Source organism: Lycorma delicatula, chromosome 5, assembly GCF_047948215.1.
Source record: "Lycorma delicatula isolate Av1 chromosome 5, ASM4794821v1, whole genome shotgun sequence".
NCBI classification, from domain to species: Eukaryota; Metazoa; Arthropoda; class Insecta; order Hemiptera; family Fulgoridae; genus Lycorma; species Lycorma delicatula.
The window spans coordinates 58,988,502-59,001,883 of NC_134459.1; the positions used below are offsets into that span (position 1 = coordinate 58,988,502).

Genomic DNA, 13,382 nt, shown 5'->3' on the forward strand with positions numbered 1-13,382 from the left:
AAAGTAGTGTTCAGTGGATTTTTTTGCTGGATATCCTCTAAATTGTGCTAAGGTAATTTAAAATAAGTATTTTCTTTATATTTCATAGAGATCTGGCTTAACAACTAATAATTCACTTGGATACTTTCTTAAATCACATTTGTCCAGGGTTGACTAGATTGTTACTTTGTGTCTCAGATGGCACTGTTCTCAGGTGGCTTTGAAATTTTTTGAGCAATAACAATTTTTGTTGAAGATGGTCCAAGCAGAAATGTTGTCAGTAATGTATTGCTTCCACCATGAATAAAATAGCACCAGTCTTCTGTTGGATAACAAATGGGATGGGGCTTTGAATGATTCTCTGTGGAGGATTGCTTGATTTATACTGTGAGTTTTTCATAACTTGATCAGCTTTCCTCAGCATCCATTCCCTTTCCTCTTTCTGATCCTTCTTCCTCATTTTGGGATCTGAGGGGGTTTAGGTAAACTTTGCTAATTCTATGCAGAGAATGTTGAGACCTGTAGAGCAAGTATATCCCTTGGTGTGAGCTGATGAACGATTATCTGTAAATCAATATAAAGACTCTGATGCTGAACAATGGCTGACAGTAAGCCTAATGGTTGAAGCTCCTATTGGGTAAAGCTAGGCATCCAAATCAGTTAAAATATATATATATATATATATATATATATATACTTTACAATAATAATGCTAAACAATAATAGATACCCTAGCCATCATAGTAATTTCCAATTTCATTGTACATTTAACGATAATTTTATTATGCTGAGCATTAATTTCTTTGAATTGAAAACTGCAATGGAAGATAAAATTTACTCTACAGTAGTTTTGAACAAAATTAATAGTCTTTTTAAATATTGGTCTATCAGGTAAGTGAAAGATTGAACCAGATTGAATCAGGTAAGTGATGTTACAAGAACTGTCAGGATATTCAATAAAACTGTATTTAGTCAGCATATGAAGGTAGATGTTCTTTTTTTAAAATGAGATGTTCAGATAATTAAGTTACTTAGTTTGCCAAGCTATGATATTTATTAATTAGAACCTAACAACAGACAGTGACTAGAACCTTTTGCTAATAGTATAAAAAATGTTATTAGCACTGATATTCTTCAGTTTTCAATTTTCACCAAGGAAAAGGAAATACTTAAATCTTTCTCTAACTTAACTCAATGGTTTATCAGATTAAAAGAGAGCAACTCTGATCCTTTTGCCCATTGAATGTTGTAACCATTTTACTGAATGTTTAAAAAAGAAATAAAATACTAGTAAATTAAACTAAAATTTCCAGTTTTTGTGGTTGTAATAACATCTGAATCAGAGCTTACTTTGATCATGAGATTGTGTAATTTAATATTTTTAATTTTTGGTTTATGTTGATATGTTTTGCCATTATTTCAATCTTTTTTCCTTCCTTAAAATCAGTTATTATTGATTTACAGTACAAACCTGATAACTTAGAAATTTGGATTAAGAAGAATTTATTTTTAAATATTCTACTTTTTAAATTTTATACAATTTGTAGATTTTGTAAATATTGAAATTAATTCAATTTGCTTATAATTGTTACACTAATTTTTGTAATTTATTTTTTTACCAGATTAGTGCTTTTTTTTTAAAAAAAAAATTGGCATTAAAAATCCTATTAAAAGTATTATATTTTTACTGAAACTTAAAAATAGGCTGTATTAGACCAACTGGATGGCCTGTTGGTATTCTGATTAGCATGCTGGGTTTTAAACCAAACAGTCTCAGTTCAATTCTGGAAAGGGTATCCATATCATCTTCATTAAAATAGATGCAGACCATGTCTGACCCAGTAATAATAATAAATAACTATTTAGAGGCTTAAAACTAATAATTCGAGGATTAGCTTGCAATAACTCAATTAACTTAATATTTTATAAAATTAATCCACTAAGCAATTGTACTATAGAAAATATAATGTTTAAAAAATTGATATCATATAATTTTTATTCATTCTCATTACATGACAGTTAGATTACAATATTTTATAAATATTCAACCTTTACAGTGTTTAAATTTTATTTTATTGTAACTGCCTTGAAGTTGCATTTGTTGTTTATTTTAAGTAATTAACAGGATCGATTTTTTATTTTAAGTTTATTGATTTTATTTTGTTGTAAATACCTTCAAGTGATGTTCACATATTTTATGATACTTTATGTTTTATCTAGTTGTACACTCATAGATGTGTTTATTAAATAATTTTTAATATTAATATTGCATTTCTTTTATAGAACTTTCAGTATATCCTGTTTACGATTTTTCTCTTTTGTATTAATTACAGCTGTTTTAGTAAGAAATGTATGTTGACTGGATGCTTAAAATTGATTGTAATTTAAGAGATTTTAGTCACTAAAAAGAGATTTTAGATTTTTTTTACTAAATAAAAAAAAAAACCAGTATCGATTGAACAGTTACTACTTAATTGCAAGAATTGTAAACTACACTTCTATAATTATTAGAAATTTATACTGATTGCAAACTTCTATGGCAGAGTAGTAGCAACTCTGCCTATCATCTGGAAAGTTCTGGGATGAATCTTGATTAGACTTGGCATTTTCCTCATGCTACAAAATTCTTTGCCATATAAAACAGAAAGGATAAGGCAACAGTAACTGGGCGTTTTGTTACTGGAAAGAATAAATAAATAATAAATATGTTTGTAGCTAAATTCTTTTGAATACAGGCTTCAGCCTTTAATCAAATGAATAAAAAGAAAATAATAATATAAAAAATTAATATTATTTTATAACAATAATTAATTATTAAAATATTAATAAAACAGAAATTAATTATTATAAAATTTATAATGGTTATGTAAAAATAATATATAGTTTAACTTAAAAAAAAAAAAATACTTACCTTTTTCATAATTATATATAAATAAAATAAATTAAAATATACTTTTAATTATGTTATTCTATATAAAAATATATTTTATTTTATATTTCTTCACGTCATTTAATATTGGTTAAACTTTTATATAGTAATGTACTGTTAGCTACAATTAAAAAACAGATTTAATAAGTTTTTTAGACCACTGTCAGATCATACAATGATATAAATTTTTTTTTGTGTTGTATTAATGATAATTATTTATAAGTAAACAACCTTACCGCATTTTAAATACTGATAAGAACTTATGTATAAATATTCAACAAATATAAGTAAGTATTTTATTATATAGATTAGCGCACACGCGTGTGTGTGCAATGTTTAAAAAATTAAAGATAATTAGAGTTCCTCTTGTACATGGTTTTTGTCTTTAAATGCTCATGTATTATCACATTATTTCCATTTATTAAACTTATGTCATGGTAAAATAGAGGTTAAATGCCACCTGTAAGTTAGAAAAATCAAAGCCAAGCCATTCGAGGAAAAATTATAATGCGATCAGTTTCTTGTTTCTATCTACTCGATGAGACTCAGATTTGTTGAAATCAAAACTCTTTTGCTGAATAATAATTTAAAAAAATTGTGGTATGACAAACCTAGGAAGTTGATGCAAAAATACAAGTGCGGCAGAAACAATAACCCATTTGAAATCATACACTACTTTTGGTCACAGGAAGTTTCCTAGAGAACTGATATTTAAATTACTCCATAGTGCAGTTCAAAGCATTTTTTCTGTCTGCCATATTACATGATTTTGGTAGTCAGTATGGAGTACTGATTAAATGAACATCAAGTTTTTGCAATTGAAATCTCTTTTAAGTGAGCTGATAGTGCTGTAAATTGCAAAAAAAAGTAAAACAAAAACATGACCATTTAAGAATAAAAAAAAAAATTTTTTAGTACTCAGCATTTATTTCGGCAAAATTTTGATTCAGCCAGAATGGAAAAGTTCTGTTGTGGAAGGCGATTAAGAGGTAGGTCAGACAGTTCAGAACAATAGCATCTACTTCAAACAAGAAGCCATCTGGTAGGCTATATACGATTTGCACCCTGGACAACATTACAACAGTAAGAGCTTCTTTAGAGGTAAGTCCAACACAATCAGTTCCTCAGATGTTGCATTCAGATATTAAGTTCCATCCATAGAAGATGCAAAGGTTGCAAGAATTATTGCCCAAAGATCTAAAGGCACGTCAAAATTTCTCAACAATTTGAATAAGGTCTGATGAAGCCCATTTTCATTTATCTGAATATATAAACAAACAAAACTTTAGCTACCGAGTGCCTCGCAACCCTTACCAGCTTCATGAATGACCACTTCATAACCTAAAAGTTACTGTGTAGATTATTACTGGTATTATTTTGAGAATTATACAGGCGAGAATGTCGCAGTTGCAGCAGATTATTATGATGTTATGTTGCAACAGAGTAACATTGCAGTTACACCGTAAGAATATTAATATGCACTGGATGTGATTTTAATAGGACAGTGAAGCCACTCACACAGCTAGAACATCCATTATAATCTTATGAAGAATAGTTTCAGAACACTTTGCTTCTCGGTTTGGTTGTGTCAATTGGCCACCCCATTTGCCCAATTTATGGACGTGTCTTTTTTTCTGTGGGGATTCTTGAAATCCAAATTATATGCTAATGGCCAGTAAATATTCAGGAATTGAAAACAGCATTTGCACCAATATTGAGTCCATAACAAGCAAGGTTCTGGTGAATGTGGGTACTCGTGCCAAAGATCCCATTACCAACAATGATGGTCACCTGAGGGACATAATTGACAAAAAGGGACGTATTTAAGAAATGGTATGAAGTGTTCTTTCAAACAATGTAAATTAATAATATGTAATTCTATCTCTTCACACTTAAAATTAATATTTAAATGGGATACTGTTTCTGCTGCACTCTGTATATCCTCTGCCTTTCACAATAAAGGAATGCAGCAAGCTGCATTCATTATTAATTAATTGTTATAGGTTCTGACTAAATAAGGCTGTATTAAATGTTCTGGAGACAAAAATATTATGACTTCTTTCATAATGTAGCAAACCTTCTTAAAAAAGTTAATAAATCCTAACTTTTCTTACAGTTACTGCATTATTTGTGCTCTTATAAAAAAGATGGACCAACTAACTGATATGCTTGGACATTAGCCAATTGCATTAACTCACCCTCTTTTATTAAGACTGTTGAACAGGTAATAATTAAAAAAATAAAAAATTATGTGAATGACAGATACATTTAACAAAAAGTTTAAAATATTTGTTCAAATAAACTGGAACGTAGAAATTACTTTCCAGGTGGATGATGTTGCAGCTTAGTTTTTCCAGGAATTATAAGACATTTACTGGTTTGATACTACTTTACTCTCCTTGTATTCTCTGGTGAAGTTTTAACCTCAAGATATTTACTAAATCCCTCAATTATCTGATGTTTGTCTTAAATTATGATCTTCATTTTAATCTATGATTTATTACCTTTACATTACCCATTAAATATATCTGAAAATTTAATATATGGCTCTCTATCCTAGTTTATCTCTTTACAAGATATGCCAAAAATTTTCTCTTTTTGTATTTTTAAGATCTCTTCGTTTCAAATTTCATCACATTTAATTTTTAACATTCTTCTGCAACATTGTATTTCAACAATATTCTTTTTATTAGTTTTCCTGTTGTTCATCTTCAGGTTGCATTAAATTCTATACTTACGAAAATAATTTAACAAATATTTTCAGTCCCAGTCTTACATTTGATGCAAGCAAACTTCTTTTCTGTGTGAAAGTTTATGCAGCAGTAATTTTGATGCCTCCACTAAGTGGAGGCATCCATATTTTTCAAATCAATTATTAAAATAATAACTTCTGTTATTTTATATCTATCATAATATTTAATTCCTCACTTTCGTTCTTTCCCTATCATATTCTATTACTTTTGATTTCACTATGAGGGTGTTAGTTATAAAACTCTTCTATGGCTCCATCAGAGTAGGGAATGGTAACTGGTAAACTAGGGTTGTAGCATTTTTTCAAAATATTTACTTTCTCAATCCTATTCCTCTCTTCTCTAAAAAAATTAATAAGGCGTTATTTTAGGATTTATATAAATTTTAACTTTAAATCAAAAAATAAAATTTATCTTACAGAAATGTTGATCATTCATCAACATTTACATTTTGATTTTACAACTCTAAAACTCACCTAACATTTACATAACACTAATTTATACACAATGCACAATTCTGTCTGGTATCGTTCAGTTTATCCCCCAAATAAGGCATTAATGAATTTGGGATGAAATTTCCTTGGAAAGCAAGTAGACTGGGACAATCCTAACTACCAATGGAAAGAATAAGAATCGATTAAGAAATTATTAAAATATTCAAGAAAAATGTAATAGTAATAATTTTTATTATTCACAAGTATTTAGTTTGACACAAGCATTTAGTTTGTATAAAACTGCTTTAATATAATAAACTTTTTTACTACATAATAATCCAGTTTTATTCTGTAATTCAAAGTATTTTTATAGACTGAAAATTTATAGCTATATGGCTTCCATTTGTAAAATTTAGGAGATAATCAATCAAACTTTTCTGTTTGTTTTAAATTTATCAAAATTGGATTATTTATTTTAATGTTATTTCAAAATATTGTATTTTAATGTTAGTAAGTATTATCTTATTTAAGTTAACATTTGAAAATGTTGTAGGTTATCTATAAAGTTAAGATGGGGATCAGAACTATTTATTTCTACAACTAGATGTATAACAATTTTAAATTTATCATAAATTAAAGAACAGCTAATAAGTGATTTCTATGATGTTTGGTACAATTTGAACTATTCCATTAGTGGTTCCACTTACATCTAAGTGCAGTTCAATTCTTGCTGGGTATGACACAGCTTATCGAGTGGATGAGTTCAACAGCCATTTAAAATGCTTCCTTTCAAGTGTTCAATATCATTTAAACAAATACTACACTCTAATTCTTTAATGTAATCCCTAAATTAAAAAACTAAAAGTGTTATTTCAGTGAGTGTATAAGACACATGTTTCATCCACTTTTTCCTACCCTGTGCTACAGAAAATTCTTATCCAGAAACCTACAAACAATTTGCTATAATTTGAAGCAGCAGATCTTATTTAAATATGTTGTTTGTAGCTATAATTATGATTATAATTATAATGAGGGATGCTTCAAAATATGTATAATTTCAATTTGCTTAGATGATTTAGTGAACTCACTGGGTTGGTCTAGTGATGAACTCATCATCGCAAATCAGCTGATTTCAAAATCTAGACTTGTAAGATTCAAATCCTAGTAAAGGCAGTTACTTTTATACAGATTTGAATAGTAGATCATGGATATCAGTGTTCTTTAATGGTTGGGTTTCAATTACCCACACATCTCAGGAATTGTCGACCTGAGCCTGTATGCTTCATTTATATTCATATACGAGGTCTGTAAATAAATTAATGAGACTAGTTTTTTTTTTTGATAGCCAAAGTGGTAAGATTGTAAAATTACTAGTAATAATATGTTTATACAAATAGCTGATGTATATTAGGTATTAATATTTTTAGTCTGCTGTTGTAAAGTGAGACATAAACAAACTTTTTGTGAAACAAGTTTTTGTTGTGCGTTACAAAAATGGGTGATACTAATTATGAGCAATGTTGTGCAATCAAGTTTTGTGTTAAACTCGGTGAGAATGCTACTGAACCTTTTTCACAATTGAAAATTGTGGAGATGACGCTCTGTCACGAGCCCACGTTTTTAGGTGGTTTAAAGCATTTTCAGATGGCTAGGAATCAGTTGCAGATGATCCTCGCTCTGGAAGACTGTTAACATCAAAAAGTGGTGACAGTGTTGAGCAAATCAGAAACTTTTGGAGTTTTTGTCTGCAGAACAGATTGTAAATCAATATGTTTACCGAGAAATTCTTGAAAGACTGCAGAAAAGAGTTGTTCATGCGAGACTAACCATCAAAGACAACTGGATGCTGCATCATGACAATGCACCTTGCCACACTGCACGCTCAATTTATGAGTTTTTGGCAAAGAAAAACATTCCTGTAGTTCCTCAACCACCTTATTCAACTGACTTGAGGCCCAGTAACTTTTTCCTGTTCCCGACTTTAATAAACACCTCAAAGGACACCATTTTGGAACAGTAGAAAACGTAAAAAAATGATGTAACCGACCATCTGAAGGATATTCCGGTTTCTGAGTTCTAACACTGCTTTGAAGAGTGGGAAAACTGTTTGAAACGTTGCATGGCTTCCCAAGGGAACTATTTCGAAGGTAATAAAGTCCATGTATGATTGTAAATAAAAAGTTTATCTGAACCAGTCCCATTACTTTATTTACAGATCTCATACATCATCCTTTAAAGTAATACCTTACGGTGATTCTGGAGGCTAAACATAAAAAGAATATTTAGTGATGTTACAGCATGTAATGAAAAAACAGAACATGCTGTATTCAGCAAAAATGGACATGGAGTTTATATTAGTGTTCAGGATATGGAGTTGTTTATTAGTTCATATCCTGAAGTATTGTCATTGAAAAAGTCCTGACACATGAAATAGCTTCATCACTGAAGATTTTTTTTTTTTTAATTTGTTAATTCTCTACTCCACTAATAATTAGTGGTATAGAGAACCACTGATGATGATAGTAAATTAACAGAAAAAATTCAGGGCTTTTTTGTCTAAACAGAGTATGAGTAAATAACATTTTACGGGAATTTTTTGTAACTTTTGAATTTTTTTTCTTAGTCCCAATTGTTGAATAGAGGTCCTTAAATTTCCTTGGATTCCTTATATTGTGTGATGTACGTTACCTGACTCATCAGTTGATGATTTACTGGAACATTTTACTTGGTATAATCCTGTGACTCTAAAAAGATTTAAAAGAAACAATGAATGGCATGGATGAAATCCTATGCAAGAACTACCACATGAAAATAAACAAGAACAAAACAAAAGTAATGAAATGTATTAGAAATAATGTAGATGGACCACTGAGTATAAAATATGAAAAGAAAAGATTATGGAGGTAGAAGAATTTTGTTATTTGGGAAGTAGAATTACTAAAGATGGAACGAAGCAGGGCGGATATAAAATGCCGAATAGCACAGGCGAAACAAACTTTCAGTCAAGAATATAATTTGTGTACATCAAAAATTAATTTAAACGTCAGGAAAATATTTATGTTTGAAGCATAGCTTTATATGGTAGTGAAACTTGGATGATCGGAGTTTCTGAGAAGAAAAGATTAGAAGCTTTTGAAATGTGATGCTATGGAGAATGTTAAAAATAAGATGGGTGGACAAAGTGACAAATGAAGAGGTGTTGGGGCAAACTGATGAAGAAAGAAGTATTTGGAAAATATAGGGAAAAGAAGAGACAGACAGGCCACATCTTAAGGCAACCTGGAATAATCGCTTTGATATTGGAAGAACAGGTAGAAGCGAAAGACTGAGCAGGCAGGCAATGTTTGGAAAATGTAAAACAAATTGTTAGGGATGTAGGATGTAGGGGATATACCGACATGAAACGAATGGCATTAGATAAGGAATCTTGGAGAGTTGCATCAAACCAGTCAAATGACTGAAGATAACAAAAAAGAAAAGTATTTATCATTTATTATAAAAAAATAAGTGGCTGATGTTGGATAATCAACCTTGGATATAAAAACTAAATAAATTAAATAAAGAATATTTTTTTGTATCTTTACATATTATTCAAACAAATCCACTTTACTTGTTACATTTATTTCTGACTTTCTTTGGCTAAGCATTACACAAAAACAACTGAATTTTATTACACATATTGTACTAGATACAAAAATAATTCAAACTTGAATAAATTTCTGTAAATTTTAATGAAGGTCATGAGATAAATTTAACTTTATCAACTTTAAATCTTATTTAAGTAATAACCAACTGTTCACTGGCCGGGTTTAATTATTAATCATTCACTCAGGATGTACTTCTTTGAAAAATTAATTGGTCAAAAATTAAAATACATTTTATAAAATTTTCTATAGCTTTTCAAATTAGTTTTTTTTTTTAAGTGAGATTCATCCTCTTTTAGCAGAATACTTCTTATGCACTTCTCGATGATGCAGTAATATGGAACAAAATTTGAAACAAAAATATTTGAAAATAATTTTGTTAAAATGTTTGAAAATAATTTTGTTAAAATATTTTTGTGATTTCTTGCTCTGAAATAATTTTTATCGATATTTCTATAACTGAATAATTTTTTTTTAGAAATGTTTTATTAGGAAAACTGAACACTGCTTATTATGATTTATCAGTGATTATACATTAAAAAAAGCAAAACAATTTCAAGGGATAAAAATTAAATAAAATTTTTGATAATTTTCTGATTGAATTTTTAATTTAAATTGTAAATGTTTCATAATTTTGACTGAAGATTTCTTTTTGAGTAACATGTAAAAGTACACTTAGTTATTAGGAGAAAGACTGCAATTCAGATAGTGCTAAATATTCTAAATGAAATAAATATGAATGTTAGATAATTATTTTCTTAATATAAATAATGATTGAAAAATTAAACAGTTATTATTTAATTATTGTTTAAATAAGTGAGTGAATGAGTTATTTACCTTTTACTATTTGCAGAAAAAAAATTCTGACAATAATGTTTCTAATTATATATGTTATCTAATATTTATTACCCTACTAATAAAATGAAGATTTAAATGATGTAACTAATAACAGTTTTTATGGTATATAATTAATTATCCTACTGAACTGATAACATCAGTTATTTTTTGACATAAAGGTTACTTAATTTTTGCTTTACACCATCTATCGCTGTCTTATTGTGTATTCAGCAAAATGTGAGGTAGGGGAACTACTCAGAATTGTTTTTTTGAAAGTAAGGCTGTTCCCTCTACAATTAGTGTTTTGATAAACAGAGTAAAGGTGACATTTGTAGGACTGAATCGACTGAATCTGATAGGTTTCATATGTAGATATACAGCCCTGGTGCATCTCAGAGTATCACCGTGGTATATCTTATTATCAGTGTTCTTTTGGCTGTCGGTCGTATGTGTACCTTCCGACAGTATCGAGGTTAGCTGGTCTTAAGGCTGTATTCATGATCGACGCATTTTAATACAGACTCAACATTTGTAGCTTTGCTGAGGTGTGGTTGGCGTGGACTTGTGCTGCGCGTACTCGCCTCAACGTGGCAAAAGGGTGGCAACGACTGCTGGTCGTTAGTCCCCATGACAAAAAAAAGGCCGTGCCTTTTAGTCCTTCTGCGCTCTTGTCAGAGCGAGGGCCGTAATCTGTGGTTCATTGTTGCACGTCTAGTGCACCAATCAATCGTTCCAGCAGCGGCGAAGAGGTGCGAAATGTGACAGGAGAACGCAAGTGTCACCGGCTGCCCGTACTCACTGCGGGTAGTTGTCACTTTGTTGGCTTGCCCAAATTTGACAGTAGTAGATAGACAGCGAGATTCTAGTTGATTCAGTAGGACTTAGGGAATCTTCGGCCATGTCGGAGTTCCAAGAGGTGAAGAAGTCCAGGCGGAAGAGGAAACCGGCGCCGGTTCCATCGACTAGCTCCTCAGAGGACGAGGTAAGCGACGCGATGGATACAGGGGCACCCACCCAGGTGCGGTCCTCCCCTGTAGTAGAGGCATTTAAAAATTCTAAGGGCAGACCTGGTAGTTCTGCCCTGCTGTTGAAGGTGGTCCAGGAGGACCTGGACTACTCGGTAGAGTTTCTGTCGCTTCCCGGCGGGGTCAGTTCGGGAGCGAGGAAAACTATTCTCCCTTGACTTGGCAAGTTGAGGGAAGCTTTTATGGCGGTAAGTGAGGGTTTCGAGGCCTTGGCCTCCAAGCCCCAAGAGGTCAAGGCTCCCAAGGTGGTTGTTCAGGCCCCAGTGCAGCCCAGGCGCTACGCTGAGGTTCTGAAAACCAAACGAGAGGCCAGCAAGGCGGTGAAGAAACCGGAGGTAATCTTCGTAAACAAGGTAGAGGGCTCTAAGACCACGAGTCAATTATTGAAGCGCGATTTCCGGGAAGCCCTTCGTGGTGACCGGAATCGGCTTAGGATTCGAGACATACGGGAGACCAGCAAAGGTTTAGTCGTTGTTGCGGATAATAAGGAGACGGTCCAAGTCATCAAGGACTCTCCAGCGGTGCAGAAGCTTGAGGTTCAGATGGACCCCAAGCGGTTGAGAAAGCCCCGAGTCATTATTTATGACATCGAGCGGAGTCTCTTTGATTAGGAAGTTCTGTCTCTCATTCGGGAGCAGAATACTGATTTGGATGCGGCCACGTTCAAAGAACAATGCAGGCTAGTCTTCAAGACTGGAAAGCGTGATGCTTCTCGGTATCACGGAGTTTTTGAATTAGGTGCTGGTCTCCACCAGAAGTTTTTGTTCAAGGGTAGGGTCTTCGTTGATTTTGCCTCTTGTCGCGTCAAGGAATACCTTGACGTGCAGAGGTGCTTTAAATGTTGTAGGTTTGGCCACAGGGCCAAGTTTTGTAAGTATGCGTCGGTCTGCGCGCATTGTGGTGAAGAGGGCCACAAGCGTGACGATTGTCCGCAAAAGAAGGAGGCCCCGACTTGCGTTAACTGCAAGCGGTTACGCAAGAATCATAGGCACTCCATCAACAGTAGGGAGTGTGGTAGTTATTTGAGAGCGGTTGAGGTTTACTTCAACTCGCTCGATGGTTAGGTTCGGTCAACTCAATGCCCAGGGTGCCTATGCGGTCCAGGTAGAGTTAGGTAACGTCGTTGAAAAGCGGAGCCTCGATGTTTTACTTCTACAACACCCGTACGTTGTCAAGGGTAACCTGCCAGGTTTTTCAGGCTGGAATAAGTTCCATGTTGGTGAAAGTAAATCCGCCGTACTGTGCCGGTAGTCTATAGATAGTGTCTTTATACGGCAAGCCTCTGACACGCATCACGTCGTTGTTAAGCTTGTTGTGGATGGTTTCGACCTAGTTGTGGTTAGTTCGTACTTTCAGTACAGAGATCCCACTGACTTACACTTGGAAAGATGGGATAGAATTATCAGGCTGATGGCGGGTCGTCCTATTCTTATAGGAGTTGATGCGAACGCCAAATCGCTTCTTTGGCACAGTGGGATCACAGATGACGGCGGTGAACTGCTAGAAGGCTTCATCGCGCAGCACCGTTTTGAAGTGTTCAATATCGCCGCCGAGTTGGCTACTTTCACCGGCGCGGTGGGATTGCGGAAGACCTTCCTTGGTACCAACATTGATGTTACCATAGGTAAGGATATCCCTGGTAGGATTCTGAACTGGTCTGTAGTCGATGATTGAGAAAGCAATCATCGGCTCATAGTTTTTGATTGGATAGGTGGGCTGCGCGATGTCTTTAGGGTGGATGCCCCTGTTCAGAAGGGGCGCTTCTTGCACAGGCGGGCGGATTG

The 13,382-nt window shown here is 32.9% G+C and overlaps 2 protein-coding genes across 7 annotated transcripts in view; one reads left to right on the plus strand and one right to left on the minus strand.

Annotated features, from left to right (window-relative positions):
• The window catches only part of LOC142324985 (uncharacterized), a 91,539-nt gene extending 88,402 nt beyond the window's left edge, over positions 1-3,137 (minus strand). For all 5 annotated transcript variants that reach the window (XM_075366191.1, XM_075366192.1, XM_075366194.1 and 2 more), the window contains exon 1: positions 2,891-3,137. In XM_075366191.1, coding sequence (XP_075222306.1) covers positions 2,891-2,899 — 9 coding nt within the window. In that variant the 5' untranslated portion in view covers positions 2,900-3,137. The remainder of the gene's footprint in view (positions 1-2,890) is intronic.
• stac (C2 and C2B_Munc13-like domain-containing protein staccato) overlaps positions 1-13,382 on the plus strand; it is a 352,276-nt gene that overhangs the window by 138,300 nt on the left and 200,594 nt on the right. The window lies entirely within an intron of this gene.